Source organism: Poecilia reticulata, linkage group LG8 (genome assembly GCF_000633615.1).
Source record: "Poecilia reticulata strain Guanapo linkage group LG8, Guppy_female_1.0+MT, whole genome shotgun sequence".
NCBI classification, from domain to species: Eukaryota; Metazoa; Chordata; class Actinopteri; order Cyprinodontiformes; family Poeciliidae; genus Poecilia; species Poecilia reticulata.
This window is the reverse complement of record NC_024338.1, coordinates 26,072,896-26,093,849: the sequence shown is the minus strand read 5'-3', so window position 1 is coordinate 26,093,849 and position 20,954 is coordinate 26,072,896. Positions and strand designations below refer to the sequence as shown.

At 40.3% G+C, this 20,954-nt stretch overlaps 1 protein-coding gene across 1 annotated transcript; it reads right to left on the bottom strand.

The window, feature by feature from the left end:
• Window positions 1-4,754: 4,754 nt before the first annotated feature.
• stk17al (serine/threonine kinase 17a like) lies at window positions 4,755-15,655 on the bottom strand. Its single transcript, XM_008417050.2, has 7 exons — window positions 15,238-15,655; window positions 11,914-12,126; window positions 8,490-8,634; window positions 7,809-7,935; window positions 7,656-7,704; window positions 6,882-7,061; window positions 4,755-6,058 (listed from the first exon to the last, which is right to left on the bottom strand). Exons 1-7 carry the CDS (start codon window positions 15,330-15,332, stop codon window positions 5,776-5,778), a joined length of 1,092 nt encoding a protein of 363 aa, XP_008415272.1. The 5' UTR covers window positions 15,333-15,655; the 3' UTR covers window positions 4,755-5,775.
• Window positions 15,656-20,954: the final 5,299 nt, after the last annotated feature.

The window sequence follows — 20,954 nt, the reverse complement described above, 5'->3', positions numbered from 1 at the left end:
CCAAGAAAACCGGTGCACGGAAAGCGATCTGGAGATAATGTGACTAAGCTTGAGAGATAGCAAGTAGGGCAGATGTACGGCGAAAACCTGAACCAGGAGTTAGGGGGAAAACAAAAACAAAAACGCCTACATGGATCTGGGCTCACAATTTTTACGGTAATGTAAAAAAAATCGGATCATGATCGGATTTCTGAGAAAACTGACATCCATTTGAAAGGTTGACAGCGTCACGTATCTTTAATATAACCAAATTGACACTCCGGAACGTATTTTGTCCTCATGTGTACATAGAGGAAGTTACAGAGAATATTAGAGGAGGCAGAGCTACACCAACGATAACGACAGATGTGCATAACCATTCCTAACACTTGGTAAAAAAMAATTTGAAGTCATTTTTTATTTTATTCTTTGTAAAATGAAGTTTTAGCAATGCTCTTTCTTTTTCCTAAAGCATTTWAAAATGACTCCTCCTTCTTATCATCCACCCAGATGTGTTTTATTATTTGACTATGACGAAGGAGAGAGATTTACATAAACAAATGTTTGATTACAGTTATGCTGATACCTGGAACTGTTATGTAAGAGCTTCACCCAGATCAACCCTTGTAGGTGCAGTTAGTATAAAATAAAACAAGAAAGCTTTACTTTTAACACTTCATATAATAAGGGAATAATCTCTATTTATTAATGTTGCCTTGACTCATTAATAAATAGACTTTTTCTCGCATCAAAGTCACTTTAAAACAACACAGACTTCAGCTGCAACTTTAAATTTTAGTCCAAAGAATCTGACTAAAGCAGCATATCTGGTTGAAACGCATAGTGGGATTTGTTGAATCTTCATGAGCCAAGTTTTTTTTTTTTTTTTTTTTTTCCCCAGACTTTTGCTGCACACGCAAGTATCAGACAAACTGTGGCCACATCTGTTGTAAATCATTTTCTATTGGTCATCTAATATCCGAGTTTTCTAAGAAAGAGTGGCTAAATGAGCCTCTTCTGTAACCGCATCTGTTTGTGCGTGGATGCAGCATGGAAACAATACCATCTGCTGCTGAGAAAACAAACCTCACATGGAAGAGACGCGGGGGGAAGGAAGGCATAAAGGACACAGTTTAAAAAAAAAAGAAAAAAAGAAGAAGACGAAGAAGAAAGGAGGCCAGTTATGAACATTTCTGGCATTCCTCAGCTCCATGTAGCAGCAGGATTTTCTTCAGGGGAAGCAGCCCATCCAGCAAAGAGCCACCAGATTAGGACCCTGCAGGAAGTTCGGCTTTCTCCTTATTGGCTGCAGCACCGCTGAAGCGGCTCAGAGCCGAAAACAGGAGGAAGAGCACATTAAAGCAAGAATTTGGGCTCTGATATTGTTTAACCTGACACAAGTAAACATGAAAGAGAAAGAAACTTTGCCACCTAAGTATTACTGCCGCTTCCTCTTTAAAGGATGCTGGCATTTCCTGTTCAGAGAAGCTGTTGGATATTTATGGAAGTCTGGCCCAAGAGAGCAGATTTTTTTTCCCCCTCTGTGATACTCAGATTCTGTAAATAGGTATGTTGACTCGAAAAACAGATGCTTTACGAGCAAAGCCGGCCAGAGCTGTGTGTTCGGGGTTGAGATCTCCCTTGTCTTTCAGCAGTAAGAGTCAAACACACACTGGAAGGCAAACTGAGACACACACAAAAAAAGATCAGCCCATCAGTTTAAATAAAGTCTGTGCTAGAACAATGACTAGTTCATGCTGCATATTATTGCTGTTTTTTTTTGTGTTTATTGGGGCTTCCCGTGTTTAAGATCAAAATAAGGTTGAATTCCTGCAAGAGATTTGATGCAAATCTCTTGGGATGTTTTAGTTTCTGCTTAGGCGCCTAAAAGTACAGAATGAGGAGAAACTTCTTTCAGAACACCAAAAGATCATTTAGCTTTTTTTTTTTGTCCAGAAAACTTTTTTTGACTCAGTTAAAGCAGTCAAAAGGCCAAACATTAGACCGAAATCTACAACATCCTCCCCATTGGTGAAGATTTGTGTGCAAAATCTTTAATGAAATTCCACTTTCCTAAGGAAATTTTCTCCACCAGAAAAATCAAGACGCAGTTTTCTGGAGTCCTAGATTAATCTCTCTCCTTCATTTACCATTGAGGTGGCAAGATTAACTCTCCGCTTAGACTTGAAGATCACAGTTCCAGTTGTTTCGACTTGTTCTTTTAATTTTTTTTTAACCATAGACTGAGTTTTGGTGAGTAAATGTTTTCTTGCAGCCTTATCTTGAGGTACAAACTGCAACATGCATCTACATGCTAGAGGGCATGCTCTCTTGCCTTTACTGTTTTGATGAGAGTCTGAAAWATGCAGGAAACTTGAATGTTTTTGATCATTCTTTAAAAGAAAGCAGAATCTGAAGCTGCRTCAGTAACATTTATTCACCGGTTGTGTCATATTTTTAGYGTGACCATTTCTTCTTCTGTAAAAATAGCACTCGAGTTAAAGGTGCTGCTTCTCTAAAATGCTCAGTGTAAGATTGTGCTACTGAAATTAAAATGTTTTGGATAGTTTTTAACACACCTTTGCCAGAGGTGCCAATAAATGTGAAGGTGCTTTACGCTCACAATCACGTGTTCTACAAAAGTGCATTCCGGCAGGAAGATTTTCTCTTGTTTCCTTGTAAAATCGTGTCAGGATTGTTAAAAACTTCATAWATATATGTGWTGGGAGCCTCCTCCAGACATTTTTCCTTTGYAATTAAGTAGAAGCAACAGATGGAAATTGTTAGATGCTAGAGGTTAGCTAAAAAGTCTGAGAATTTGAGTTTTTCCCTTTGCTTTTCAAATAATTTATCATAATTTTGTTTGAGGGCACAAGCAGTGATGCCAAAGTAGCAAGGAAGGATTTAAACTTATCTTAGTCAAAACCTCACATAGTTATGTTTGTTGGAAAATGTACTGAAAAGCAGCACAGACTTTGATTTCAATCACCTGATTAAAGGATGTTTGCTTACTTATTTATCTTAATTTTTTTAAATTAATTTTGAAAAGAGAGCAAACTGAAGTATTTTATAGCAAATCTCTGGTGCTYGTGTGCATAAACCCTCCTTCAGTTATTGAAATGTGTGATGGCATGTTTTCCTGCACACGTGCAGATCTCTGSTTGTATTTTTGTGTTTCATCTAATTTTGCAGACTTAGCACTAAGACTTTACCCGACCACAGATCYCGCCCAGTTTGACACTGGGCGAGGGTCAAGGTGCTTACTAGATTATCGAAGGGCAACACAGGACCTGTAACCAGGCATGCACACACTCATAAGCAACTATGGTCTAATTTGGGTAACCAATTTCTACAGTGATGTTTCTGAACTGTGGGAGGAAGTTAGAGAACCCGGAAACAAGAAAAGTGAGACTTTTTATAAGAGATCTGTTCTGATCAGGTTACAGACATTTACACCTCCATTTTTTCTTCTCTCTAATGACATCGGTGCTGCGCACACTTATTTTTGCACTATAGAAAATGTCCTATGCTGTCTAACAGGTCTGTGACCTGAAGCTGTGGATGTGCACGTGTCTCTTTAGTCCCTCCAGAGTGGTTCCCAATANCAGGACCTGTAACCAGGCATGCACACACTCATAAGCAACTATGGTCTAATTTGGGTAACCAATTTTTTTAACAGTGATGTTTCTGAACTGTGGGAGGAAGTTAGAGAACCCGGAAACAAGAAAAGTGAGACTTTTTATAAGAGATCTGTTCTGATCAGGTTACAGACATTTACACCTCCATTTTTTCTTCTCTCTAATGACATCGGTGCTGCGCACACTTATTTTTGCACTATAGAAAATGTCCTATGCTGTCTAACAGGTCTGTGACCTGAAGCTGTGGATGTGCACGTGTCTCTTTAGTCCCTCCAGAGTGGTTCCCAATACGTTGGCCTAATCAATACAAAGCGAACCGAGCATTATTTTGATATAAAAATAACAGAAATCTAATACCAAGTTTTGTAATGCATTAGACATTTTAGAGTTATCCTATCCTGGCCATTGCCTCTCTATTCTCACTACAACGAGTTATTTTAATGTTGTGATGTTTTTGACATTCAGAGCACATGCTAGTTGTGTCGAATGTCTAATTCAAGGAAATATATATGCAAAAGTTCACTGTTCCAAGACGTAAAAAAAAAAAAAAAGAATAAAGGTATTAGCCTTTAACCGGAAAACAATTAAATGTTATATTACACGTGTAAAACTTGATAAGCTACGTTTAATCAAACGRGGTCAGGTAGTTTTTACAACTCAAGATAAATGTGATGTAGAAGCAAAAGGAAAAAAATGGCTCTGAATTGTAAAGGTCGATGACCCCTGTCCTATACAAACAAGGTGCTTCAATTCTTTAGTTAATTGAAAATTAAATCTAGTTCTATTTTAATAAGTATACGACAACAGTGTTTGATACAAAAGCACATGTATTTTCTTTTTTTCTTAGTACATTTTGCAATGCATGCCATAAACAAACATGTATTTATATTAACATGATGTCCGCAAGGACGAGTGCAAACCTTTCTGAAATTCAAGAGCAGAAAACCGGAATGAATCCAAGTTACTGTACAAAAAGGAATATCGTATTGATGCTAAATGTTGACAGGTGGTAGAAAATTGTTTCTTTTTCAGATTAATTCTCACASCTCACAATATACATTTTAGTACTTTCTTAGTTTTGAGAAATGCTTTCCGATTTCTCTGCTCCCAAAAAAATCTGAAGGCAGGAATCACAAATACAGATTGTGTCGTTAAGATTTTATTTTTTTTATAACAAATTAAATAATCAGTCGGATGCTCTCAGACTTCTACAGTTTCCTCTTTCTTGGACAAAAAGCATGAATCTAGAAGCAACCTTCCATGGAGGTACAAAATATTGTGTGCAACCTGTGCAAAAGCCAAAAATATAAGGTTGAACTGAATTTAACAAGAGTGGCTGGGGAAAAATAAAAAATACATGGCACATTATATTCAGGTCAYGTGGCAAAAACATAGGAATGAAAAACAGTATTTGTACAGTACACTGTGCAACAGTGGATTATGCTTCATGAGCCTTTAATTCAACAAACAAAATAAAAAAAGTGCTCAAGATTGTCTTAAAAAATAAGAATGCTACTATATCAGCCTTAATCTCAGGCATTTATGTGGCTTGAATATTAAGGGGCTGAGGCAATATGAGTCAAACATAAATAAACATAAAAAAACAATATTTAATGTCTGGCTTCAGCATTAGGTGCTACCCTCTGTTGCATTTCCTTATTTTTTTTTTTTTTAAATAGAACCAGGTTTCAGTTCTTCACCGTCTTCAAAGGATTACAGAGAAATTATTTACAAGTCAACAGAGGGATAAATTATTCTGGTGCGCGAAGAACAAAAGAACTGCAACCCAGTCCAACAGGCTGGATGGGTAAAACGAAACCAGTGCAGGGGACAGTGTGCAGCCGAGTTCAGTTCTGTCACTCTTAAGGCAGCAGTGCAGTCGTGCAACAAGGTCCTCGTGTGTCATCTCCTGCCTTTTTCTTTTTCCTGCTTCAAACGCTTCTCCTGCTGCGCAGGTTTTCCAAATCCGTTCAAAAGCGCAGTCACACAAAAACAGGCAGAGGTATGAAGCCACAAACAGTTCAGCTCAAAGACATCACAGCAGTAAAGGCAGCCAGGCGTAAAGCAGCCGCAGAGCGCGGCCCCCCCCTCCGGCTCCTCAGCCTCTGCTCCGTTCAGTTTGGATCCGTCTCGTCTCTCACCGCAAGTGAAACTCGGGTCAGCATATCAGCTCCTGCTTTATTTCGGACCGCGTGCGGAAAGGCGGCTCGCTGAAGGAGAAGGCGTGGCGGCCCGTCTTCAGCTCGCCCTGAACCGGGCACATGAGGAACGACTCAAAGGCCAGCTCCGGGGAAGGAGCCGGGCTCTCGGGCTCCGATTCCGACTGGCTCATCTCGGGCTCGTCGAGCGAGGAGGCCGACATCGCGTGGAGGTGCGGGTGGGAGGGGGAGAGGGGGTTCAGCCAGGGGTGATTGAGACATTCTTCTGCCGTGGCTCTCTTCCTGTGCACACAAACACAATAACACTGTGGATGAGTGGAAATTCCCAAACAGTTTGTATAATCATTTGATGGCCTGGGTCTTCCGAATTCAATCAATTCTCTCAGACGTYGGGTATGTTCCTTTTCATCACTGGTTTCGCAAAACCACATAAACAGTACTTTCAGTTCTAAAAAATGTTGTTCCCTTTGTCTCATTAAGACCCAAAATCATAAGAAAACTTGCAGTCCCCCCCATTGCAACCGCTAATCTGTTGCAATTAAATGATACTGACTCGAGATTGTGGCTTTGGCCGTGAGACAGACAAATTATAGCTGCAAATGAAGGCCTCTTCGCTGGAGCAGTCTAATTAGGGTAGAAGTGAAGTTAATCAGAACTTTTGTTTTTTCCCCTCAACAGACTTGCAAGGCTGTTAATTTTGTGTCCAAATCAATAAAATGACATTTTTTCTGTAAATGAAGCAAGTTTGCAGTTAGAATTAGCAGAAAGAGGAAATGGCTTCGTGTAACAGTAACGTGAATCATGTAACMACACGCATGTAGTTCCGCTGGTTGCGAACGTGACTCACTTCCTTGGTGTGAAAATCCATTTAAGGTGATGCAGATAGAAGCAGATTATTGATTTAGCTCAAAGTATCCGATTAACTTCATCTTCAAGTCAATTGCACAACCGAGGAATATTTTCGATTCTTATTTTGCTGCTGAGCAAATCTGACACTCTCAATTCAAGGAAGCCAGACCAACAGTACTGGATGTCTAAAGTGAAGGAATAAAACACTCATGCGTATGAAAAAAWWAAATAAATTGCTTCCAAATAAAATCCTCACCTGGGGTTTTTCACCAATAAGGACTTGATAAAGTCAACTGCCAGGGAGGAGATCCCTTCRAACGTGTCCTGCGAATAATCTACGTTGACTTGGGAAATGTTGAGGAATGTCTCCTGCTTGTCATCACCCAGAAAYGGAGACTCGCCCGTCAGCATGACGTAGATCAGGACCCCAATACTCCTGGAACAGAGAGAGGAAGGAGGATGTTATGGGGCAAAGGTGTCTTCTTAGATGGTTTCACACAATTCACAATGACTACAATCTGTCCGACTTCCTCTGAGCCATGATCTTAACCATGATCCTGCTCCMAGTTGATAACAAACGCAGAAGAATTTGCAAAATGACGTCCAAAGTAAAACACTATTGGGTGATACCAACTTATTTTYCCATATTTYGAAACATCAAAACAACAAACTGCTAAAAGTGCAAATAAAACTATTTTGTGGCAATTTTTATAAAGGTTWATGTACAAGGGAGCGATATTGKATTTTACAATTATTTTAATGATTTTTCCAACTTTAAGCTTGGATATTTAGCCTTTRTTCTYMAACCAMTTATCTAATAGATATTTCATTTTGTATCAAAATCCAGGTGTTGTATGRCAGGGGTTTCAAACCTTCAGCCTTCGAAGGCTAATAACCTACAAACCSTAATCGAATGACTATTACCTCTTTGACTTGCAAGCCTGAAAATGTTCTAATTATTTTATTCATGTTGAATCAGTGATKTATATATTCTATTGTATTAAAACAAATGGCAAAGTAGCACCCTTACCACATGTCCGTAGCAATGCTGATGGGTTCATAGTTCAGGATTTCTGGTGCTGAAAATTAGAAGCACAGATCCAATTAGTCATGAGTTATGAGCCCTCAAATGTGAAAAGATGCATGTGAATCTGAGAATTTAAAAGTTGAAACCAGAACTCACCCACATATTCTGGGGTACCCAGAATCTCCCTGACCTCTGCGATCTTGTCCATCCTTCTGGACAAGCCAAAGTCCACAATACGAATATCCCCCAGGGGTCTGGCACTGGTCAACAAGATGTTCTGGGGCTGGAGAGAAAACACACAAAGATTAGGCAAAGTTCTGTTACATAATGACTATATATACACACTTGAAGTGGCCTGAGCTCTTGCAGCCGGCGTCATCAGCTGTCCGTGTGGATGAATTCAAGGTATTCTGGCTAGACACTCCTGACAAGATTAGGGTGTAGTTCATTAGCTTACAGGTTGCTGTTCTGATCTCAGATCATTCACTGAGCCTATCGGGTTCCTCTTGGCTTCACTACCAGGCTTGTTTAGAGGTTGGRAAAAAATCAAAGTGTGAATGCAACCGAGTCTACTTCTGGGGGTGGGTAAGTGGTAAAGATCAATGAATGCGTGGTTTTGTAAGAAGAAACCAGAAAGCGGTTGAACACATTGTTGCAGCAGAATGCATTGAACTRAACATAATAGCTATGTTAAGACCACTGAACTCATTCCTCACAGGAACACAGTCACTACGCACCGAATGAGCTCTGGTTGCATAACAGAAAAACCCTCTTTATCACTGTGCGCCTCTCAAGGGCATAATTTGTCCTCCCCTGTCCTAGAAATTGTGTCCTTACTTTCAGATCCAGATGGACGACATTGTTTCGATGCAGGAAGGCGACTCCATTCAGGATCTGCTTGGCTAGTCGTATCACATCTTTCTCTGTGAAGGCTTCGTCGTTGTCGGCCACACACTGGTCAAAGATCTCCCCACCTGCAGCACTAGATGGAGACATCGGAATAAATTAATCACATCAGTTAYCAGAAACATATAGAGACCTACATTTCTGCAAAAGACGCATTCATTGCTGTACTTTGGTTTTAAAGATCAAAGTTCGACCACATCTACACTTACAGTAGAGCTGAASATAAATCAATAACATTTTAGGCATCCTGCCTGTGAGTGTGCCTTCCTACTCTTTGAAAAAAATGATTGAGATAAAAATGTTACATGAGGTTAGAGGCTGTGATAAGATCTATTACAGCCTGATATATACCTATTGAGTTTAGTAAAATAGGAGGAAGAAGCAGACGCCAACAATGCAAAACTAATCAAAGCCTAGAACATTTGTGAATACAAAAGGAAATTATGTTAAACCTGTATGAAGTCACAAAGAGAGGGTAGGGTAACCTCASCCTGCAAAGTTGCTGACTTGTTTGCTAAATAAATAATTTTGGACTCAAAGTTTTTGAGGCAGAAATTGTCCGATTCCTGACGGCTCTTGGTGTTCTTGTGCAACACAGTTAAGTAGAGTGGAGACATAGTGGATTTATGTTAGATGCCCAAGATCAGTCAAATCAGAGCCTCAAGCTGAAAGGTCTCCCCTCCCAAAAAAAAAAMAAAAAAAAAACGAAACTACAACCATGTGCTTGGGCTTTAGAAGGCACACATACTTTTCATCCTCAGAGGGAAAGCTTTGGGAGCAAGCCCTGGGCACGATGTTACATAACCATCATTTTCTTGTCTCTTTCTAGGCCTCTGCTTTTAACAAATTTTGTAAAATAACATGTCATGGCCATTCATAAACTGTTTGTTAATTTTAACTGCATCAACAAGCATCCTACCTCCATAAATAATGAAGGTTCTCAAAGCAGCTAAACTGTTTACTCTGACAATTTTTTTTCATTTCTACACCAACTGGATGCAATTCCAGTCTTCGTGCTTCAAATACACTGAATATTTTTGACTTCAGTGGCAAGAAGAAAACCTTTTTTTCTTCCCGAGTCAGTTTCCAAAACTAAACTTAAATCTGTCAACGTTAATTCCTCCTGCAAGCACTTCCAAAGTCTGTTCGAACAGCTAAGCACCTGAAAGGACAACRTGCTTCACTGCCCTCATAAAGCTGTCAGCAGAGAACCATCTATGAAGCTGCTATCTTGATAAAGTCTGTTTTGCTTAAATTCAATAGAGACAACATGTTTTAACYGAGAACGCTTTGTTTTCCTTCTTTCCAAGAAAGGCATTAAACGCACTCGATGTTGTTTTGGGAGCAAAAGTGACTCAGTGGCAAAACGTGTAAAAGCACACAGRCCCGGCCTGAAGTCAGTTTCAACGGTGAGGTACAGAGTCAGAGGAAAATAAGTCATTGTCTTTGTTAAGAAAAAAAACAAAGTCTGCTATAATCTGCAGCAGAAGTCATTTGATCAAATCCAATGTTGGCAGACCAGACCACCGAGGTTGGGCACTCGTTTACGTCAGCACCCTGCCAACCAGTGTCACCAAGGATAACCTTACAGTTGGATGACTTTCCTGGACAATACTTTGTGTCGGTAATGGTTCAGCTGAAGTCCAGTGAGGTTGGTGTTATACTGACATTAAGAAAAAAACAGGAGACCATTTAAAGGAAACATTAAAGGATTTGCTTTAAGAAATAAGAGACTGAAGCAATGTATATTTACATCTTTAAGTTACTATAATTATTTTAAGTGTGTGTGATTTGAAAAAAGTAAAACAAAACTTCATGATAAAGTTTTAGGCATGTRCACAACAAGTAAAGGAAATGAAAAGCTACGTCACAATGACTGGGAGATCTACTGGCTAAAAGTACCCTTGAGAACTCATTTGTCATCAAAGTGACAATCTGTAAAATGTGTCATCATCTTGCTGCAGGTTTCTTTGGAACTGACACATCGAAGCTTGCATTTTCAGGTTATCAGAAATCAGCCTCTGCCATTTCTTTGTCATTGGCACGGATGTGGTTGCGGCTGTGACGTGTGCATGAGTGCATGCATGAAAACTTAAACAAGCATGGGGCTGTGTGCTGCTTTTGGGAGCCTCGCTCGACGCTTGCATTTAAAGCCACAGGAAATGGAAAATGGTTTGCAATTCTTGAAAATGAGGTTAGACACTTCAGAGATGCWGCTTCGAACTGGTTTATGGGTTTCACCTTTAGTGTTGCATCAAGTTTGACGCCTCGTGTGCAAGCAAAAAGCGGTGGTGTCTGACATTTAAAAGCCCTGCTGCTGAGTATTACGATATTGTTCGTGTGCTGTAAGGGTAACTGAGGACTCATGCTGACTGACCTACTGTTATGTTTTCTCTGCAGGCATGTGGAGTTGAGCTGTGGTGCTACTTCCCCTTTCACACTTGATTCAAGTAGTGAAATGCTGCCACAGAGCAGCTTTTGTTCTACAGAAGCATTTCAAGTCTGGGATGGGAATGCCCTGTGAGGTCTTCAGTTTGGTCACTGAGCAGTACAGTAAAAAGGTACGTTAGCCATCTCTAATGAGGTAATTCGTCCACTAAGCAGCCTTCCTGAATTCCAATTGCACAATGTTATTGTAGCAGCCAAGGGACATTTACGTCTTACATCACTCAATCATAACAGTCAACAACCAGACAGCCAAGAGGATTCCTCTGTTTTAGTGACAACGTCTGGCTAGTTTCCATGTGTAGTCGAGGGCAGAACACTGCCTTAAGCACTGATCAGCACATTTTCAATGAGTAATCTGTGGTTCAATAAGTCATTTACTCACATAACTCTACATGCAACATTAGCATTTAAAGTGACAGTTCCTGTCATCTGCCACAGCAAGAACCTGAGATGGTAAAGCAGGAAGAGCGAATAACCACAGAGAGAGAATTTCCATATAAGGCAGACTGTATGCAACAATAACTCAAGGCTGCGCGTTAGACACACGTCTCTATTCATAAGAAAACCCAGAAGCTATGCCCATGCAAAGCACAGGATGTTGCATGACAAAATGTGCTCTGACGTAAAGATCAACTAAAAAAGAAAATCTTTCACATCAACTAGAAACCGGGTGAGCAACCAGACAAAGGATGCTTTTGTTGGCCGACGATTAAGAGATTTTCTGATCTTAAGTGATGAAAAGCTGCATCATTAGATTGCAGCTTTTCCGAAATGATGAATTATTGAGAAAATTACTACAGCATCCATCTCATCAGCAGTGGGACAAGGAGGGCCGACTTTGTTTGCAAACAGAAATACTTAAGTAGAGCATGCATTTTTTCCAGATAGTTTAAAAGTGCTGACTTACCATTCCAGAACGAGGATAATTTCGTAGTTGGTTTCGTAGACCTCGTGCAGTCCCACCACATATGGGTTGACCTTGGCCAGCTCCAGCACTGCTATCTCGTTGAAGATGTCCATGCGGCAGTCTGCTCCCTTTCGTCTCTTTCGCAGAAACTTGGCAGCGTACTGCTTTCCCGTTGCCTTCTCAGTGCATTTCTTCACCACAGCAAATTTTCCCCTGGGAACCAAAAAAAGGGGAGATATGAAGGGAGTGATTAGCGAAGAGACAAACTAATGACAATGAGTGATTGTTCCTGATGAAGCAGGTTATGAATGTATGCATGACAAAAGGAACTGTTATGTACTGACACAACGATGAGGCTGTTCAGAAGCATCATTTGAATGCTGCTCTGCTCTGCTAGAGGGTGGAATCAGATGTTCAAGTTGAATTTTCTTATTCTCCTCCCTTGCCTTTAGTCTTCAGAAGGGTCTGACAAGAGGCAGATAAGCCTAAAACTTTTGGCAAGTGCTGCTGAAAGTGGGCAAGGACCTCATAAGTGTATAAGCACAACGAAGATGCAACAGTCGAGTTGCTGGAAATCCAAATAATAAAAACAGAAAACGCCCAACTGAATGATAAAAAAAAGAAATTCTGAGATAACCTTTTCAGCACACGAAGTCAAAGAAGGTACAAAGGGTCACCCACGGCTGCGGCAGGATGTCCGATTTGTGCAAAATTGCCACCAAGTGTCAAACTGACACAATTACCCGTCGTCCCCTCCCACRCTGATAATAAGTCCTTGTCCACTTCCCTTTCTTCCCAGCTGACAGCAGCGGAGASAAATGGATTAGTGTTGATGCCTCCGCCCAGTCCCTTAGCGAGACACTGATTCTCCTTTGACAAGTCATACAAAAGCTGACCAGTCAGCTAAAAACAGCAGCCTCCAGACCAGGACCACCCACCTGACCCCGGTCAGACAGTGGGTAATTTGCTCTAGGTCTGTTGGAGTGTTATAAGCATGCAAAAAAGTGAACACTACACGGTAAACATCTATGTCCAAGGAAGAACTCTGAGTCTCTGGGAAAACAGAGTTGAATTTGAAAAACTGAAGAGCAGGACTGAATATAAATGAAAACACCCGTCAGCATGGTTTCAGACAAATTCTCACACAGTTTTCAACCCAAGACCACTATGCGCCTGACCAAAAACAGCAACTCTACTGSCTTAGCTCYGTTTTGGCTCCTCTCCGGGCTGCTGGGAGGCCCAGACTCTTCATCTCTTGTGTAGGTAACCAGGCACACAGAATGGTGATGTGTCACTGTTCGGCGTGAAAAAGACGAAAGCCGTCACAGCCTTTTTACACTTAATTAGCCAAGTTCAGATCTGTGGGCTGGGAACTACATATGGAGAGAAAAGAAGTGACAAGTGGAAACATAAAAGARCAACAGGAGGCCTTTTCAAAGGTTGACAGCGGGTCAGAGGTCACTAAACAAGGCCATCTTCCAGCTGGCTATGTTCACACTCATGTTTCAGAAGCACAGAACATTTTGGTAATATTTCAAGCAGAAGCTTTGCTTCACTCATTGTATTTAAATTTTTTTGCAAATGTATGAGGAATTTTTAAACCCTGACATTTAAAGTTGCCATTATGTAAAGGAAACTGTTGGGAACTTTTAGGTTTATCTTCCAACAGAATCTATTAAAAACAATTATCCATCAGCTTTACAGTGACACAAAACTAATTCCCCTTCTTCCACTTGAGAGATTTAGGTAATTTGATTGAGAAATCAGCTTCCTGTTGCGTCTGTGCTTTGTCTCCCTCAGCAGGTCACTGACTCATGTCAGATGTGAAATGACAGCTCTTGCAGCTTGTAGATGCCCGTTTCCCATGCAGAAGAGCAGTTCCAGTTCCTGGTTTTGACTAAATCTCGTAATGCAAAGCAAGATGATGAAGCTTGAAAGAAAAGCCACTGAGCTGTATGGTTTCTTTAACTGGACAATGTTCAAGGAAGGCAAGTGTGGAAATATCGAAACAGACACCACCTCTCTCTAATGTGGTGAACAAATTAATGTACAGACTTTACACTTGATTTCCTGCTGTGCGTCCGCATACATTCCTTCACCTAATGCGATTATGGGGCCTGATCTCAGGATGCTGTCGGGTTGAAACCATGAGAAGCGGAAGGAGTTTTAGAGGTTTCTCTAATCTGTACCTCATGGGCAACCTGAGGCCAGCAGTGGCTGGTGTCACAGTTAGAGAGTCTGAAAGCAAAACTGGCCCAATCCTAGCAATCAGAGTACCAACAGTATGAAGGGAAGCTACACAACATGAAGTTGCAATACTAATGCTGAAAATTGTGATTATGATATCAATTATGATTCACCAAATTACCTCTTAAATCTCTTTATTAGCCTGCGACTAGGATTTTGATAAGAGTTGTGGGCATAAAGAACAGGATAAGTCTACCAAGTATGTTTTTTCAAATTGAATGACAGGGATCTGAAATTTTATATCACCCTAAATACCGCAAACGGTACTTTGCAAATGTTATATTCCTCACAATGATATTGAAATAAAAAATTATATATTCTTCAGATCTACATTAAACAAATTCTAATTCAAGCAAACAAACATGAATCTTGCATTAAGCTTGAAAGATAGGCATAAGGATGAAAGACGAAAAAAGGTTATAGAAACAGGAAGTGTAAACTGTCAATCGATCTAAGTCTGCACTAAAATCAATAATTTGTGTTTTGGGGATTATTTTATTGCATGAAACTGTTATTTGCCGTGACACAAATTATTTAGCATAAATATGATGCCCAGCTCAAGAGATTTGAAACTTTTACAACCACAATATTCAACCACAAACGTGGGCCTACTGCAACAGCTGAAGAGCCAAACATTCAAAGTGATGCAGTGAATGCATAAGTAGGAAGCTTTACGCTAGTGTCCTTCTAGCGCCGACAGCAGCGCTGACATCTGGAGGAGGGTTTCAGTTTGTGGAACCCTTTAAGTTCATTCTACCTCACAAGGCATCTAAAATATTCAATAACAACAATAATCTGTTCTGAAATTTTAAGCAGAGATCCACTAAAGCGCATTAGCAGTGCGCGCGCCCCCGGTGCCAAGCGCTGCTACCTCACGAGACAGAATGCGGCACAATAAATGTCCAATTAACTCGCTTTCCAAGCACGTGCAGAGAGTAAATCTAAAATGTTTACATGCTTTTCGATTATTGATGCATCGTTTCAAACTCTGACCCCTGAGGAAACACTGCCAAAGAGTCAGCTGACGGATTTTCGCCGCCGAGGTGTTCAAGAAAAAACGCAACAAAAGCAACTCACCTGCCCAGTTCTTTGCCCACCAGCTCGTAATTGGTAGAGAACGGCTCTTTTCTTATCTTCGTGTGGATTTCGGTCACAATCCCGTTCTTGTTCATCGTTGCTGAGTTTGGCACCTAAGTCGCTCCTTGGAAATAAACACTCTCCTTTCCACAACAAACGTGAAGGGGGGAGAAAAAAAAAACACGATTTTCGGTACAGCTCAATTAACAACTCGCATAATATATAAAAAAAACAAAAAACGAGTGGGCTTGAGCCAGAGAAATGAGTGTGAAAACACCGGGAGGCTTTCCAGGCTGAACGCGTCCCAGCCGAGTAGATGCTGCTGACATGAGTGTTTGACTGTGTCTGTGAACTAAGTCTGGCTGCTACTATAACATGGGGAAACAAACGTCTCGTTAGGAACCATCCCCTGTTCTGACGCGCCGCATTGCAAAGCCAATGACTAGTTAAGCTGGGCGGACCGTGGAGTCAGCTGGCGAATGGAGGCAAGGTGTTGATTGATTCAGGTAAACTGACGTAAGGCTCTTCTTTATACTGTTTGGTTTATTAAAATTGCTACATCAACTAAAACTAAACTGAAGATAACATCAGTTTAAATTTGTCTATAGTTTAGCGAGATTAAAGTGTCCCTCTTTGACAGCTTTTCAAAAGTGACTCACTTTTGCCTACATTCACTGAGGCATAGATTAGTTCTCTGAAGCACTGCTCAGAAGTTTGACTCTTCTGAGCAGCGGTTCTTACATGACAGATACATTTGCTGCAGACATCCCTGGTCTGACTCTCCTGTTCAGCCACCATATCCTAACGCTGCTTTATTGAGCTGATCTGGTGACTCTGTAGGTCATTGGAGTCCAGTTTGAATTGATTTGATGTTTGTGACATAGTTCCAGTTCCTGCATCAGATGGAGTTGCACACAGCAAATTATGACCTTATTATTTTAATATTACATCTGAAACTGGGGCTCGTTGGACCGGGGAACATTTTTTTCAATAAGTAGTTGTCCAATTTTGTAGCCCTTTGTGAATTGTTGCCTGAATTTCCTGAATGTTGGTAGTATGTTTTTGTGCTGCTTTAACCTACTTTCACATATTATGTGTTCACCTCATCAGGCTGTATATCCAGCACAGAGAAAGCTGTTATGCAGGGATCTTGTCTCATCCTTGTTGAGCACTCAGTTTTTATCTATAACAAAGATAAAAGCATTCTAAACATCTCAAAACATAAAATAAATTTCTTGGATGTTGTCGTTGGTATGTGTTTTCCTTTCTCACTGCTTACTTTCGGTTTGACATTATCTTAGGTGAGACTGTTTTTCCCACACGCTACTCTTGGATTGAAAGATGGCCCAAAGGTACAAGAGTTCCCCGTGCAGCATTTTTCTTATCTGTGGGAGAGTTGTTTCTTCTCATTGAACCTGCATGTCATCGAATAGGAATTCATGGCATCCCACCAAACAACTTTTTTAATGCGCTCTGGTATGATTGGAAAAGTGAAGCATAATGCTCGGATGTTCCTGTTGCTGGTTATATAACAGTTTCACATACAACCTAATCAAGAAAGCGTGCTTGGTATTCATGGATCGCAAAGAGTGACGATGTGAGGATGACTTGGTGTTTATTGACACAAGTCCTCAAGAGACAAGTATGAAACCGGGAGGCTTCACTGACCAATGTCTGGGCCGCAAAACCTTATGGGCAACTAATACCTGTTATTTTTGATTTCTATATGTTATTTTTTTCTTTTTCTTCATGCTTACAATCGTAAGCTTTATTCGATTGGATATACTGGTACAACCCTAGAACCATCACATTTATTGTCGTTGAACAAGTTATTTCTTGTTCTCACCAAATATAGAAGGGAACAGTGATTTAAAAAGACAAGATCCCTGCATAACAGCTTTCTCTGTGCTGGATATACAGCCTGCGGCTGCGCGCTTAGCGAGTGGTTGGTCACATGCGCCACATAGCTGTTATCTCGCAGACAGAGCAGGATTTGTTCAATCTTATCAAACTAAAGCTAAGTTTGTTGCCATAAATAGCAGCTTCATGCTTGAAACTCTCTCAATAGCAAACTATTGAGAGAGTGGCGATACCTCAGGCCAGACCAAAACCTTACCATCCAGAGAAAGAAAGCTCACAAGGTCTGTTCCACCTCCACAAATTGCTACCTTATGTTTGATTGAGCCTACTGTGTAGGCTTGACCCTTTCTCTCATGCAGGGCCTTCCATTAAAACCCAGCTTGGAGTTCAGAGGAGCCATGTTGGTGAAGGAGCTCTACCTGACCCCAGAGGAATAATAAAAACACATACCAGCGAATTAGCCTGCCAGCCTGAAGTGTAGCTAGCATAAATATGAAAACCTTCAGTCATGACTTGAGAAGGGCAAAAAAAACCAAAAAACTTTGGAACAAATAGGCGTTGTTGGGAAAGAGGTCCAAAAATGTAGTTCAGACTTTTTACAAGACCTGAGCAATAAATTAGCATTTTAGTTTGGTCCTTAAAGCGCTCGCAGGGTGTTTAAATAGGTCACTAATAGAGTGATAAATGACTTATGTCCCAGCTTTGAGTAGAATTATTGTAAGGGAGTTTCACTCAGCTCCTTTGCACAATCTCATCACAACAGGAACAGTTTATTAATCATGTTATCAGTTGATATGACAAACTTACTTTCAGTTGTTTATTTAGAGTTTCAGGTTGTTGTACAGTCAACCTGATAAACATGAAGTATGTGCAGGTGTGGTGAGAAATCTACACGCCCATCATTGTCATGAATGTCAGCTTAATTTTGACATTTGAGTTTTATTCATGCATCTGTTCTTTGAATGGAATGATTATTTAGCACATAACTTTAATTAGGAAAAACAATTTATTGTACATTTTCTTGAATTCAGAGAGGGGCAAATTTATAAATAAATAAAAGCTTGAATACTTACATACAGCTCTGGACATATCTGGATAACTTTTCCTATTGAAACACTCTTTGTTACTCCTTGAAGCTTGATTTTGGCTGGGAATCATCTGGTCTATCACAAATGGCACAAATTCAGCTTTAAGCACACCATACCAATTTGTAAAAAAAAAAAGAAAAAGAGGAGTCATGGGGGATATTCCAGAACTTTGATGTTTTTTCCTTTCCAAAGCCAGTTTGGATGTGTTTGTGGTCATCGCTCTTTCAGAACATCCAGTTGTGTCCAGTTTTCAACAATCTGTCCCTCAGATTTTCTAACAGTTTTCTGTGAAGCAAACAAGGGTAGAATATTCAAAACTCAGTTTGTTGCAATATCTGACTCCTTTTTGTAATTTGCAAATCGTCCCTTACGTAACAGTTTTCTTTTTTTGCAATCAGATACATGAAGTTGATTTTGTCGTGCAGAATAAACATACATAGAGCTGCTAAAGACAATTGCGAAGGTAACAGATTGTCAAGTAAACAAAAGGTTCTGGCTAAAGTTGGAAAAAGTGACCAGTGGGCTAAATATAAACTTTTAGGCATTTCATCTCTCCCTTTGGTAAACCTGTCACGGGGACGCTGACAGATTTTTGTCTGCTTGTTGAAAGGCGTCTTTTCTCTTGCTTGGTTCTTTTCACAGTCAGCAAAAAGACCAGCTCTTGTTACACAAGCCGTTTTCTGTTTTGCCATTTTGACACAGTTCTGTTAAATATTTAATCTTGTTCTTTGATTGAAGCCGCTACGAGACCTGCACAGCTTTATCAAGATATCCTAATATGATAACCTCCGAGACTTTTCTTGACMCAATTCAGCTCATTATGTGTGTGGTTTTGTTTTGTACACTGTCAATGTCAAATATYGATTATCAAAGTAGATTAATAACTAAAATAAAAAATWAAAAAAGAMACTGCTTGAGTCCCCACTGGTGGTATCAGCTGCCATCAAACGTTTGTAGTCAGACTTKTCCATCGCAGTGGAGGAATTTTGGCCCAATTCTTTCTTTTTCATTCAGCCACACTGGATGGCTTGTTTAAGAACACGCCACAGCAGTTTAGTCCAATTTAGGTCCAGAGTTTTACCAGCCACTCTAACATATGAATATTGCAACTTGACAGCAATTAAAGACATACCAGTCGGTCCACCAAGGAGAGGTCGAGTAGGAAGAAAAGAAAGTTCTAGGCTGAGTCAGATCCCAGAACTAGATATCAATGGTGCATGGTGACTTGAAATGGATTGTTTATGCAAAAAAACTGGAACGTCCCACAAATAAAAGTGAGCAGTGGGTCAATCTTTCCTCAAATTGAAGTCAGAAACTGGTAGAGAGATACAAAGAAACGACGAGATAAAGCTATTTGAATTAAAGAGGATAGGACTGACATATATTTTGATATATTTTGTTAAATTTGTAAAAGAAATGTAGTTTTCTGGATTAACTTTAAATAARTCACCTTTTTTTCAACACAAATGAATAAATGAAAAAAAAAAACATTGGACAAAGATACAGCATGAGGAGGTTTCTGTAAATATATAAGGTTGTGTCCCATGTTATGTCCATTATCTGAAATATGTTGTTTTGTGAAGACAGTTTCRTAAATGAAAGTTAAATCCTTCCCCGTTCTCAAAATACCTCTGTGTACCTTTTACCGCTTTGTGATTGTTTTYCATGTTTTTTTTACTTTTGAATGAGAAAGCCTGATGGCTGCTGATAAAAGCTTCAGGCTTTCTTAGGGAAATGTGTCTAGTTGGTGAGGCCTTAYGGACCACATCTACAAGACTGCAGAACACCGAATCCACAGCRGGAATGATTGCTGGCTGTCTAAATTCTSTGTTTATGCTTCTTAGCAGCAAAGCATTGTTTTTGCACAAAGAGGATCCCACCTAATGACAGGCTTCTGTCTCTGAATGGCTACTTTGTAATCTCACCTCGATGTATAGGTGTTTCCAGTGTACTCTGAAGCCTCATGCAGGGTTGCAACACAGTTGTAAGTTGTGCAATTTGTAATTAACATGCAGCTGATGCCTGTAACTAACTGTTTGCGCYCCTGCAATGGTAGACACTAATTTAGGTAAATGAGTAGTTTGTATATTTTTCAGCTGAAGGCAGGAGCGGCCTGTAATGAAATTCAGAAAGTGTGATGTCATGCTTTCGTTGACTCTGTAAGTAATTTGTGCAGCAAGGTAACAGCTTTCAGGCTTTCTTTACATGCTGGTGTAATTGCTAATCTGTTCACAGTGACCTGAGCACATAGGGACTAAAGTCTGACTGGAAAGAGCACGCACCTTTATAATGTACAACATTATACGAAGGTTGACTCAGGTACTTATTACAAAAGCACTCATTTTTGCCCCTTCTACCTGATTCTTTAGGTCAACGTGAGTGGCTAATAAAAGAGCGAGTAGCCGTCGCCCAGACACACGCTCAAGAAGTCATTCTCTGCAGGACAGCGGGATGACGTGCGAGGCTGATGCCTGAGTGGTATTAACAGGCAAACTCCTAATCCTTTTGGCAACACAGTCAAAAACTCAGAAGGAGCGATAAAAATAAGGCATCAGAACAGCTCCGGCGCTGATCGCCCTGTTTGTGAGCTGAAGAGAACTAAGCAAACAGAGCTGAAGGGGAGGCCGTGTGTGGCCTCTTTGAGAATCCTCAACGTAAAGCCTCCCATCACATCATTTGGTTACTGTCTGTAAACACCAAGGCCCGTTTTCCTCACTATGCAGCCATACACACACACACACACACACACACACACACACACACACACAC